At 41.2% G+C, this 11,789-nt stretch overlaps 1 protein-coding gene across 2 annotated transcripts; it reads left to right on the top strand.

Moving 5' to 3' along the window:
• The first annotated feature begins 865 nt into the window (after nt 1-865).
• On the top strand, nt 866-11,358 carry LOC147880923 (uncharacterized). 2 transcript variants are annotated; one of them, XM_087370190.1, is made up of 5 exons: nt 866-967; nt 1,162-1,231; nt 1,315-1,480; nt 10,387-10,596; nt 10,731-11,357. In XM_087370190.1, exons 2-5 carry the CDS (start codon nt 1,181-1,183, stop codon nt 11,258-11,260), a joined length of 957 nt encoding a protein of 318 aa, XP_087226316.1. In that variant the 5' UTR covers nt 866-967; nt 1,162-1,180; the 3' UTR covers nt 11,261-11,357. The 2 variants fall into 2 exon arrangements, with proteins under 2 accessions (XP_087226316.1, XP_087226315.1); XM_087370189.1 differs by having other exon boundaries at nt 930-1,033; nt 10,731-11,358.
• Nucleotides 11,359-11,789: the final 431 nt, after the last annotated feature.

Raw genomic sequence — 11,789 nt, 5'->3', positions numbered from 1 at the left:
CAATCACCACATTGATGCACTGCGAGTAGTAGCCAAATAGAAGCTAGAAGACAAAGAACCACACATGGGATTTCCCAAAGGCCTCACAGACAAAGAGGAAGGCCAATGGAAGTTGAAGAGAAACTTACAAGCCGCATCAACCGTTAAGGGTAGTGACTAGATCAAAGGGTAGGTCCTCCGAGAAATCAATGTGGGGATGAGCGAGGAGCCGATGGTGATCTAGATCAATGAAGAGCATCCCACTCAGTCCCTATTACAATAGAAGTACTTTTCAAAGAGTATCAAGATGTATTCACTTGGGAGTATATAAATCTAAAATTCATACCACCTAGACTCATCTAACACCAAATCCCCCTTATTCTTAATGTGAAACCCATTCAACAACAAGCTGTACCAAATGAATCCCAAGTATGCTCAAATATCATTTTCCATGTCAATGTCGATGCATTCAAAATGGCAACTGGGTCAAGGGAACCTAGACTTCACAATCTATTATGCAAGCTGAATGTTCTCTTCTTTTGAAATGAATTATTCAACCATTGAAGGAGAAAACCTAGGCACAGTGCACAATGTACAAAATATCCAACACTCCCTCCCTTGTAACTCATTTGTTTTCTATGTGGTTCATTGAGCGCTCTACAAGACAATATTGAAACCAAGGATGATTAGTAGATGTTTCTACCAAGGATGATTAGTAGATGTTTCTACCGTCTGGGTTTTGATTTTCAAATAATCCATAAACCTGGTTTGTCACATTTTGATGCAGACTTCCTATCAAGGACTGAAGGTGAGAGACCTCACAAAGAGATATGACATGCCATATATGATGGTCGTACCCCCCAAAAAGAAAAAAAAGATGCCAGGGTGTCCGTAACGCCTCATCAGCATCATCCAATTGGATCCCCAAGACTTGCGATTCCAAGAGCGATTCCTATGCTTCTCGCCACGATTCGTCATTCTTCTTGCTGTACGCATTCCTTGTGAATTTTAGCTTCGTTGGCATGTGTTCAACATAATCTCTGCATGCCATGATGTATCGAACTCATCTCCACGATGTATCTTTCCAAAACAAACACCGAACTGTGCCTCGGTTAATTATCTCCTCAGTTTGATCTACTACAAAATGATCCTGATTGTGTTTTTCTTGTAAATCCTGAGCAGGCATGTTTTAAAACAAAACATGGTGAGGAAGCTTGTCATGCAGGGGAGACTGGAGTTTGCCGAATCCGAGGTCAGTTTAATTTTGGTATAGCATCAACCATTCTCGGTTCCGTTTGCAATTTTCTAATTGGCGATCGGACGGTGTAACTGCAGACCATTTTCTCTTACCTGTTTGAGGACGACAAATTCACGAAAATCTATCACAAGAAGATAAATCATGATCCTTATGCTGAGGCGTCCTGCTGGACTAAAGACGGTGAACGGGAAGTAAAATACGTCGCTTCTTTTGATGCGCCAAAGATCATCACAAAACTAGCTGGTATGCTCTGCTTGGGTCCTAGTTCTCCCTAGGGGATCTTTTGTTTGAGTAGAGAGATGAAATGAGCAAAAATGGCCTATCTTCGTAGCTTCGTCAAATCCTGTAGCCTAAAATCTGCATCTGACATTGACCATCCAAGACAAAAAGTCAAAATTGGAGTCATCAACTACAAGACTTTGGACACCCCTGAGATTGACCTCGTGTTCATAGCATTAAAAATCCAGTTTGACATTCCCTCGTCTTTTTTCGAATCAAATGCAATCCTTTCTAAGATGATCCTTTCAAATCAGACACCATCCTTTCTGGAAGCATAAACTTTCTCTGAATTTTGTCACTCTCGTCAAATCTTCATAGTAGTAACGTGAATTAGAAGCAAGACATCAACTCTATTAGAATGCAATTGCGACATGCTAGAACTATAGCTCATCTCACGAGATGGTATTTTGAAAAAAAAGAGAAACATTTTAAGTTTTGACTTCGGTCAAAGAGTCTTGGCTATGGTCAACAAGAGAAAAGTTGCTTATGCTTACCCATGTGCACAGGAGGACTAGGATTAGTCAAGAGCACAAGTATGCGCCAACAATCAATGGGTAAACATGTGTCTTTATTGTTTTTATTGTGACAGGGGATTAGAGTGTGGTAAAAATTCCACACTTTTTAAGGGGACAAGTGTCCTGAAGCTTTTGGAGAGTTTCAGCACCAGAAAAGCAGCTTTTCTAAGGAGCGCCCTATTTATTTAAAGAGCCTCCAGCTTTAGCAAAGTCCACTATCATTGCTCAGGCTTTTACGTGAAAAGCTTGTTTTTATGTAAGGCCTCAGCCTCAGAGCCTATTTACTGAGGAGCTCTCATGCTTTCGGGGGATTCGGAGTCAGTCAGTCAGTCTTTGCTCTCTCACGAGTAGTCTTTGTAATCAAACTCTTTCATTCTGTAATAAATCGTACAGGGGGTTCAACCCTATTTCTGGGCCCCGAGTGTGGCGTATGCGTTCTTCCCTTCTTGAGCGAGTGTTTGGTGCATTTGAATTTCAGTTCACGAGCTTACTCTCTCTTTATTATTGCAATAATCTCTTGTATTCCGTGAGATCCATGTTACAGTGGCATTAGAGCATAGGATTCACCATGACTATTAATCTCAGCAATTCGACCTGCAGCAGCAAGCAAACACAGCATATGTTCACTAAGCGATGATTGAGGGAAAATTGTACCGTATGCCTTGGTCTCTACTACATAGCACTTGATTAGGAAGCCTTGATATTTCTATGTAGCAATATCTTACAGAGAGTTTGTTCTTTGGATAGTGATCGCAATCTTTGAGGCTGAAGGACTACGCTGATGATTTTTGCAACATTGATCTGGAGCGACTGGTTACTGGCTGTAAGGAAAGACTTATCTGTTTATTTTTGAGCGCTTATGGATAGTGCTTGGTCTCTTTATTTGGACAGCGTTTGGCAGCGTTTATATGCTGATCTCTGGGTGGCCCTATATCTGTTTATGGATAGCCCCAGCGCTTGGTCTTTAAAATTGCAGCACTCAATCTTATGCGCAGAGTTTTGATCGTTGTCTACTGGTTATAGACAAGCACTCGTTGTGCCAATCATCTCAAGTTTGTTTTTTTGTGCTTGCCAGATGGCCAACATATGGACTGGTTAGACACATGCACTCCAAGGCTTTGATTTCTGCTTGCGGGACATGAGTGTTGACCTTTGAAGCTTAACACTTACTAGATTTTGGCTGAATCAATACAAGCAATCTCCACGCATATAAGTTGAGATTACAATTACATGACCTAAAGGCATGCACATGAAGTACTAGCTGAAATCACTAAATTCTGCAACCAATTAACTGCTGCATTTGGCCACTCGAATACCTATAATGATTGCTGGGTCCAATCTCTAAGAAGTGCTGAAAAATCAGCATTTGTTTTATACCCCTTAAGTATAGATGTGTGTGTGCTAGAGGTTAGCGCTTGTCTTATGGACGTGTGATCGTTGGTTTCAAACTAAAACTAAGCTAAAGGTTAGCGTTTGTCTGATGGACGTGTGATCGTTGGTTTCAAACTAAAACTAAGCTAAGAGTATGATTCTTGGCTTTGGGCTGAATATAAGCACTTGGTTCACGAGCATATGTTTTCTTGTTTCAAGATGGAGAATCAATTTTGAGCTGTTTCCCAGCTTACATCCTATCTCGAGTCCTCTCCACAGCATTTTGAACTATTTATGGAATCATTCCAAGCCCACAAAGGATATTCAGTCCAAACACTCTCTTGATTATGGAATCGTTCCAAGCCCACAAAGGTTACAAAGGTATATATCCTTCAATGCTTTGGGCATGCTCACGGATGAATTATATCTTCTTTCAAGAACCAACACAAAGGCTCGATGGAAAAACTTCAAGAAGACTTCTAGGGTGGTCTTCCATGGAAAGAGGACCTGGAAAGACTTCAAGAAACGATTTTACCAACATCTAAGGCTAATTATCTCTTTCATGTTTATGAGGTTTGCCTTATGTGTATGTGATACCTAACCCTTGTATAGCAAGACTGGAATTGTTTTCTTGAGTTTGTTTCAAGAAAACACTCCTCAAGATGAGAAGCTTATGGAGTATGACATGCTCAAGCATTGGCTATATAGATAAATATGATAGTGATCATTGGCCAAGTGTTTTTCTTGGGATTCTGTGATTCTATGGCTCCTTTTATTGGGAATTGTTTAAAAAATATGGATCTGGAACTTTTAGGCTTTCTTGGATGAATCTTATGGGCTTTCATATGACTAATATGGTCAAGCAAGAAGGAGCAAGGAAAGTCGCAAGACTGGCCTGAGACTTTGGCCAGTGAGAGTGGAGCAATTCCAAAGGCATGTTGATTGGAGGATACCTTGCCAAGTTCGAGAGCAATTTAATATCAAATGCCAAGATGGTGGATTATGGCTAATTGGAGCCAAGACATGCATCTGGAGTCCACTATACATCAAGCTTGGCTTGACACTTTTTGCTATGATGATCTTGAGGTACATAAAGAACAAGATCACCCGGATTCAGTTTCCAAGGATCGTCAAGATAAGAGCGATGCCTAGTCATGCATTAACTGAATCGTCTTAGCCGTCCCCTAATTAAAGTTTGTCCACAAAGGCTAAGTATATGCATTATTATTTCAGGTTATCAGCAAAGTTGTTTTACTTTCTAACCCTTGGAAGTTAGTGTGTCCTTTTTCTTATTTGTTTCAAGAAACAAAAAGTAAAACGCACATGCTATATTGAAATCATGTATCATATATTACCATGGGTTATGCAGTGATCACACTCAGAACCAAGATTTGCATGCACATTGGATAACAAGTCTTAAATTCCTAAAGAATTATGGATTTAGTCTTTATGATTGGCATTATAGGAACCTCTATTTTTTATTTCTCCTATATGTCAATGAGAGGATTCCAAAGTCAATTGCCAGTTGGACATTCTTTATTGGGTATACCAAGAATTAGGGCTTGTGTAAGCCAAAGAAGAAGCATCCAGCTCCAAAGGAAAGAGAACGGGCATGGATTTGGACCTAGAATATTAGTATGGTCGAGAGTGCAACAGGCCCAAAGGACCCATGTGGCATGGAAATGCCTAGGAGGATGATCAGCCCCAGAATTAGAATTATGTGCATAGAAACGAGGGGCACATGGCTGCCCAGTGCCCTGAGAGACCAACGGATCTTAAAGAGCCAGAGCGAATCAAGGTTTTCCGCAAGGAAGGCGAGTGCTTTAGATACAGGAAAGAGGGGTATATGGCTAGCTGGTCAGAAGGAGCAGAAAGAGCCACAAGACCCAACAAAGTCAATGATCGGAAGTGCACCAGATGTCTTGAGCAACCCTATCATGTAATAGGGAAACTTAAGCATGACCTAAGAAAGCAACTAACTTTTGGGGAGCTCAGAACAAGAGACAAGAATGGAAGATGAAGCATCCATCAGATGAATTTGAGTGTAAATAATTTACATATAGCTTTATTGACAGTCTGTATATGGGAACAAGTTTCTATTCACCAAAGTAGATCACACCTATAATAGCAATGTGGGTGAAGGTGTATACACAAATTGATATTGCATTCGGGAGCTTATCAGTTGAGGGCAATTGATTAGAAACGGAGGGGATTCACGAGATGGTATTTTGATGTTGAGAGAAAAAAAAAAGAGAAATATTTTAAGTTTTGACTGCAGTCAAAGAGTGGGTACAGTCAACAAGAGTAAGATTTGACTTCGGTGAGAGAGCGTGGACTTTGATCCAACAAGAGCAATGTGCTTTTGATATGTGCGGCTTGCTTGTGGTGGACATGTATTTTTCAATTTCGAGCAGGGAAAAAAAAAAGGTTAGGGACTATGAGTCCTGGAGACCATGTCTACTAACCCTAGAACACAACTAATGTGCCTTGTTTGCTTTGTATCTCCCCGATCATTGCCAAAGCTGAACCACAAAGCCATAGAAGAATGTGGCAACTAAAACTAGTGAGTGGGTCCTTTCAATCTAGCATGCATGTTGAGGTGCTCTCTAAATGGACAAGGATGAGTCTTTATACGGCTCTAAGCCTTCAGAAAAGGTTCCACCTCATGCACTAGTCTTGTCTCACTAACGAACATTGGAAACGCAGTGATTCCAGTCTGAATACTAGGAGCGCCTAAATCCATGACCATGGGTTGTTACAGTTTTGAATGAGAAATCTATCCTCCAACACGATATCGGTTACCAGGAAAAGGTAAATAATCATCCCCTTGGATGAAATATGCCCGCATGTTGAGGTAAGGATCCTTTGAAGTAGTATGATGGCCACAGCATGCAAGTACTGACATGACACAAAGATCAGAGACACACGGGTCAGTACATATGTGAACTAAAGAGAACAAATGTAAAAATAAATTAATATCCTTGGTTGTCCACAGAAAATTTTCATAAAACTGCTTTACGAATGATCTTCACAACTGATGATTCCTCTGAGTTTTGCATCTTTCTTAAGACAATGCACATTGTGTAGCCATGTGCCATTGTGTAGCTATGTTTCATACTCTGTGCGTGCTGCGCACGTATGTGTGTCTTTTGTGCAATCATGATGTTGAATTGCCTATTCTTCAAGTTCTGAGAAAGACCGATCCAAAAAGGGTGGAATATTTCAATTTTGCTAAAAGCTTCCTTGTCATCTCACCTTTGTCCATTCAATGGTGAAAATGAGCAATTCTTCTTGAAATGTCCTATAGCTAAACTATTCGTGTGGATTGGCATTAGTAAGAGTCTGATGTGTCATGACAAGAGAAATCACTAATCTGTGATTAGTAGACATTAAAACATTATTATTATGTTATACGCCAATGGTGTAACATGTATTTGTATTTATGATGGACACCGACCGATTTTGTTATGGCGGTGGATCATTTGAGTAGATAGGACTAGTCGAGCTGGAGCCACTGCTTCAGACGGCATCGAATTTGGACATGTGATACTTATTCTATTAATAAAAATGTGCACACACGTGTCTAGGTCCTAGGGGCAATAGGAAGGAAAGGGTGCATTAAGGTGCATTGAATGGTAGATGCATGGGTCATAGGCTAAGGGTAGGTGTAAATGGGAAGATGGAACTTGAGTGATCTCAAGGGACATTAATGAAAGGGTATCACCCTTTCATTGTGAATCTCACGTTGCATTCTCTCTACCACATTGCATTCATCCGTCATCTCTCTCCCACCTGGCATGTAGGTCGAAAAAGAAACAAGTACTCTCACGAGGACGCTCTTCCCCATTGGAGGGCCAATCGGCATTCAAATTCTGCATGCATTGCACACATTTGCATTCTCGAAAAGTGTGGTTTTTCACATTTGGTATCAGAGCGGTGACGATCCACGAGCGAGACGAGAAGAGGGCGACAGTTGCGGACGACGGAAGTCGCAAGAGAAGTTGTGGAAGAGGATCACGACCGACCGATCTCCGAGGTTCTGAGACAAGGGATTTTTCTGAAAATTTCTGGTCTTGAACAGTGAACGGGGAACGGGGTGTCCCCACGAGGTGAATCCCCCCCCCCAATGTGAATGTACCCTTAAAATCCTTAAACCGTGAGGAAAAGGGATCCCCCGTTCTCCCCAACGGAAAGTCGGATCGGAATAAGATTTTAAGGGGGTGATCCACCCATCAAGTACCCCCTATAACGGTATCTAGAGCTCTAATCTGCTCTAAACAAGTAGCCCAAACGGAGCGTACCAGTTTACAGCAGAAATACAAGAAGAAAAGCTTGAAAGAGAAGGGAAAGGAGGTCATTTTAAGTGTCTTCTCAACACAAACGAAGCGGGAGTCGGATAAGTACCACCAACTCTACAACACTTGACTTTTGCTGTAAAATAAACCTCTTTTTTTTTAAAATTACAGCAAGACATTTTCTCTCTTGTATTATTTAAAGGAAAGAATGGAAGGGGAAGGGACATATAACAATGAACTTACTCCTTTTCCTCCATTACCCCAAGGAGAGAGAGAAAGAACACCTTCACCCCCTCTTGAAGAGGATGGATTAGGTGAGAGTTATACACATCTTGAGTATGATAACCCACAAATAGATTTACAGCAGTCTCTTCTTCAAGAACCTCTTGATAGGGAGTTCTCCTTTCGTAATGAAAGAAGAAATGAGACCAGCCAAGAACAAGGTGATGAGTTCACGCCTTCAACTCAAAACCCAGTACACATGGATTATAATCCAAGTGCAAGAGGAAGAGAGGAGACTCCTGTTGATAAGCTGATTTTCCAGCTTAGCAATATGATTCAGCAGTCGATTATGACAAGATTAGGGACTAAGAGGACTTCAAACTTCGGGGATGAAGAGTTGAGTACCCCTTCTAAGAGGTCCAAATTCCAACCACGAGAGAGAATTGAGTTCCCCAAATATGATGGGGCAAGGGAGGCTGACAAAATCCTCAATTGGATTCGTCATTTTGAGCTATACTTTGCCCATCAAGACAAGACCGAGCAAGAGAAGCTTGCTCTTGCCACATTGCATCTGCAGAAGGATGCTCTAATGTGGTGGTCCTTGTCACAAACAGGAAAAGAGCCTATTCATGAATGGGCTAAGTTTGTGGAGCAACTGAAAGCCACTTTCATGCCAATGAGGCATGAAGAGAACCTAACCTTTCGTTGGGAGAGGTTTTAGGTAGTTCGATAATGAGAGTAATGCAGATTTTACAGTCAGATTTTGGAAACTCTCTCTAGAGTTACCCGAAAAGAGTGAGGAAGATAGAAGAAAGAAGTATTTAGCAGCCTTAAGCCCAAAAGTAAGGTACGAGGTTGAAATGTTTAACCCGACCACGCTTAAGGACCTCACTAAGCTGGCTGAAATAGCCGAGAGGAAATTGAATCCACGTAAACCCTTCAACAAAGAAAATGAGAAAGCTATTGTACAAAATGTTAACAGCCAATCACATCCTGGATGGATACCATTTCCTTCCATGACTGACGATGAGAAGAAAAAGCTAATTAAGGAGGGAAAATGTTTCGGATGTAAGAAACATAAGCGAGGGCATCCATGGCATAAATGTCCTACTCTATTAGCCAAAATTGTCAAAACCAATTCTGTAAAAGGGAAAGGCAAAGCATCCAAGCAGAAGGGTGAGGCTTCTACCTCCTCATCCCAAGACTCTACGATGAACATAGAACCAAGAGTAAATGCTATCCATTCAGCCAACACTGGTGTATGGATGTGTGAACTGAATAGAGGTTAGGCATATTCATTGTAGAGTATGGACAGAGAATAAATATTTTTCTCCTCCGTGTAGAGCGTCTGATAAGATAAATAGGGCTGAAATAGAAGAGTTGGAAAAAGAGATTGAAGGTCTATAGTTTCTATAGACTAAGTAGCTCTCCATCGCAAAATCATCCATAGCCAAGGTCTACCTAGTTCAATGAAAACATTTGGGTGAGAGAATCGTTTTAATACTGACCAATTTGTTGAGAATGTGTTTAAGCTTATTGAGCAGGTTACTGTAAAGAGATTTCAGCAGCTAAGTATTCATAAGAGGATTCTGAGCATGAAGAGATACTGAAGAGGCACTGCAGTGGCACTTCTGCATTTTGAATATTCAGCATCAAGAGGAACCAGAACTTGAAGATGAGATTTAAGTTCGGATTCAGAAGAGATCCTGTACTACCAGGAGAAGATTATTTGCAGATTATGAAGAGGAGATGCAAATGCAGAAGTAAAAGAGAAGCGTACACAAGAGAAAGAGACAAGAGAGGATCCAGAAGAGGACTTCTGCCCATTCAAGCAAGAGGGAGTGTCATGACAAGAGAAATCACTAATCTGTGATTAGTAGACATTAAAACATTATTATTATGTTATACGCCAATGGTGTAACATGTATTTGTATTTATGATGGACACCGACCGATTTGTTATGGCGGTGGATCATTTGAGTAGATAGGACTAGTCGAGCTGGAGCCACTGCTTCAGATGGCATCGAATTTGGACATGTGATACTTATTCTATTAATAAAAATGTGCACACACGTGGTAGATGCATGGGTCATAGGCTAAGGGTAGGTGTAAATGGGAAGATGGAACTTGAGTGATCTCAAGGGACATTAATGAAAGGGTATCACCCTTTCATTGTGAATCTCACGTTGCATTCTCTCTACCACATTGCATTCATCCGTCATCTCTCTCCCACCTGGCATGTAGGTCGAAAAAGAAACAAGTACTCTCACGAGGGCGCCCTTCCCCATTGGAGGGCCAATCGGCATTCAAATTCTGCATGCATTGCACACATTTGCATTCTCGAAAAGTGTGGTTTTTCACATGATGCTGGTAATTAGATCCTTGCCACTCAGTTGGAGCAGTATTTATTTACAGTTTTGGATTCAGCAGGGAAAAGTATACCTCATAGTATCCCTTTTCATGTTCAGGTGCTGATACGTTTCCAGTGAAGGAGGTGCAGAAATACAACAGAACTGGTAATTGTTTTACTATTAGCTGTGAACCACTGATGGATTTTCCCGGGGGGGATCGTTTTACCACTCATACGGAGACAATCTTGTCCTCTGATGAAAGAGGAGGCTGTGCTGTTACAGTCAACGTTACATTGGCATTCAAGGGTGGAATTTGGGGACTAGAAGGTAAAATTGTCTACGAGACACTGTCTGCCCTTTGTAGTTCTATCTGGGTATTTCGGCATCTTCAGATTTGTCTAGTCTCGTGGAGAATCTGACACATCATTCTAACAATTGTTTTGATGTTTTGGCATTGGCAGGGACTGTAGAAAGCTTCATGGAAAGCAAGGCAAGGACAGCATTTGACGAGTGGATGACAACCGGAAGGATTTTCTGCCAGGAAAAAATTGGTTTGTTGGCTGAAAATGCGGATGAGGATGAAGAAGACTATTTTGATGCAGAAGACGGAGCAGTAAGTGACTTAGTATCATCTGTACAAGCATCTGAATATCCAGTGGATGACACACCAGTGCATAGATTTTTTAGTAGAGTTAGGGCTGCTTTCACCGGCAGACAGGAGAGTCCTACTGGATTGAATATGGTTTTGGTTCAAACGGTACTAAGACAGATCAATGATATTAAGGTGTCATGTGATGCTTCACAAGGTCATCTTGAGAAATTGCATGCAAAGTTTCTGGAAACGGAAGAGGATTTGGCTCTTATAAAGTCTGCCTTGGAGAGGAAGCAAGCGCTGGTTTCAAGTGGAAATGAATGGAGCATGTTTGGTTTGGGTATAGCTACAGGCTTGGCTGTAGGGTTTGTCTATTTGCAGGCACGAAGACAGACTTAGTCTATTGATTGTCTAAACACCATGGGCACTGATTTTTTCAGGTTATATTTGTGGCTCTCATGTAAATAATAGTGTTTCCAGTGCACTCTGTCACTTAAATTTGCATATAGAAGGAGAAGATGCCTGAAATGTTGAATTAGTTTTCATGTTCAGTAGCTCTATTAAAAAAATCTATGGTTAAAGGTAAATGAGCTGCCAGAAAGGGGTGTCAGATGATGAAATTAAGAATCAAAGGGGGGCATGTAGGTTTCCAGAAGTCAATGAATAGGTAATCAAGCTGTGCAGAATATTATGAATGGATAGAGAGGGAGAGAGAAAGGAAGAGAGGGAAGGAAGAGAGGGTTGCTAGAAGAGGGTGGTGAGAAAGAAAGAGACGAAGCAAGAAATAGAGTGAGGAAGCAAGAAGAGAGAGAGAAAGAGAGAGAAAGAAAGCGAGAGGAAGAGAGAGAGGAAGAGAGAAAGAAAGTGAGAAAGGAAGATAGAGAGAGAGAGAGACAGAGAGAGAGAGAGAGAGAGAATGTGGGAAGGC

The sequence above is a fragment of the Dipteris shenzhenensis genome, chromosome 31 (assembly GCF_047967505.1).
Source record: "Dipteris shenzhenensis isolate YYH24624 ecotype China chromosome 31, Dip_SZ_1.0, whole genome shotgun sequence".
In the NCBI taxonomy this organism is placed as follows: domain Eukaryota; kingdom Viridiplantae; phylum Streptophyta; class Polypodiopsida; order Gleicheniales; family Dipteridaceae; genus Dipteris; species Dipteris shenzhenensis.
The sequence above is the reverse complement of the archived record's forward strand: the minus strand, read 5'-3'. Positions and strand labels throughout refer to the sequence as shown.

What these genes read in the sequence shown, in the direction of transcription:
- LOC147880923 (XM_087370189.1), top strand. An exon ending in GATCATCACAAAACTAGCTG is followed by an intron (nt 1,481 to 10,386) that starts GTATGCTCTGCT and finishes TTTCATGTTCAG; the next exon opens with GTGCTGATACGTTTCCAGTG. An exon ending in TGGAATTTGGGGACTAGAAG is followed by an intron (nt 10,597 to 10,730) that starts GTAAAATTGTCT and finishes TGGCATTGGCAG; the next exon opens with GGACTGTAGAAAGCTTCATG.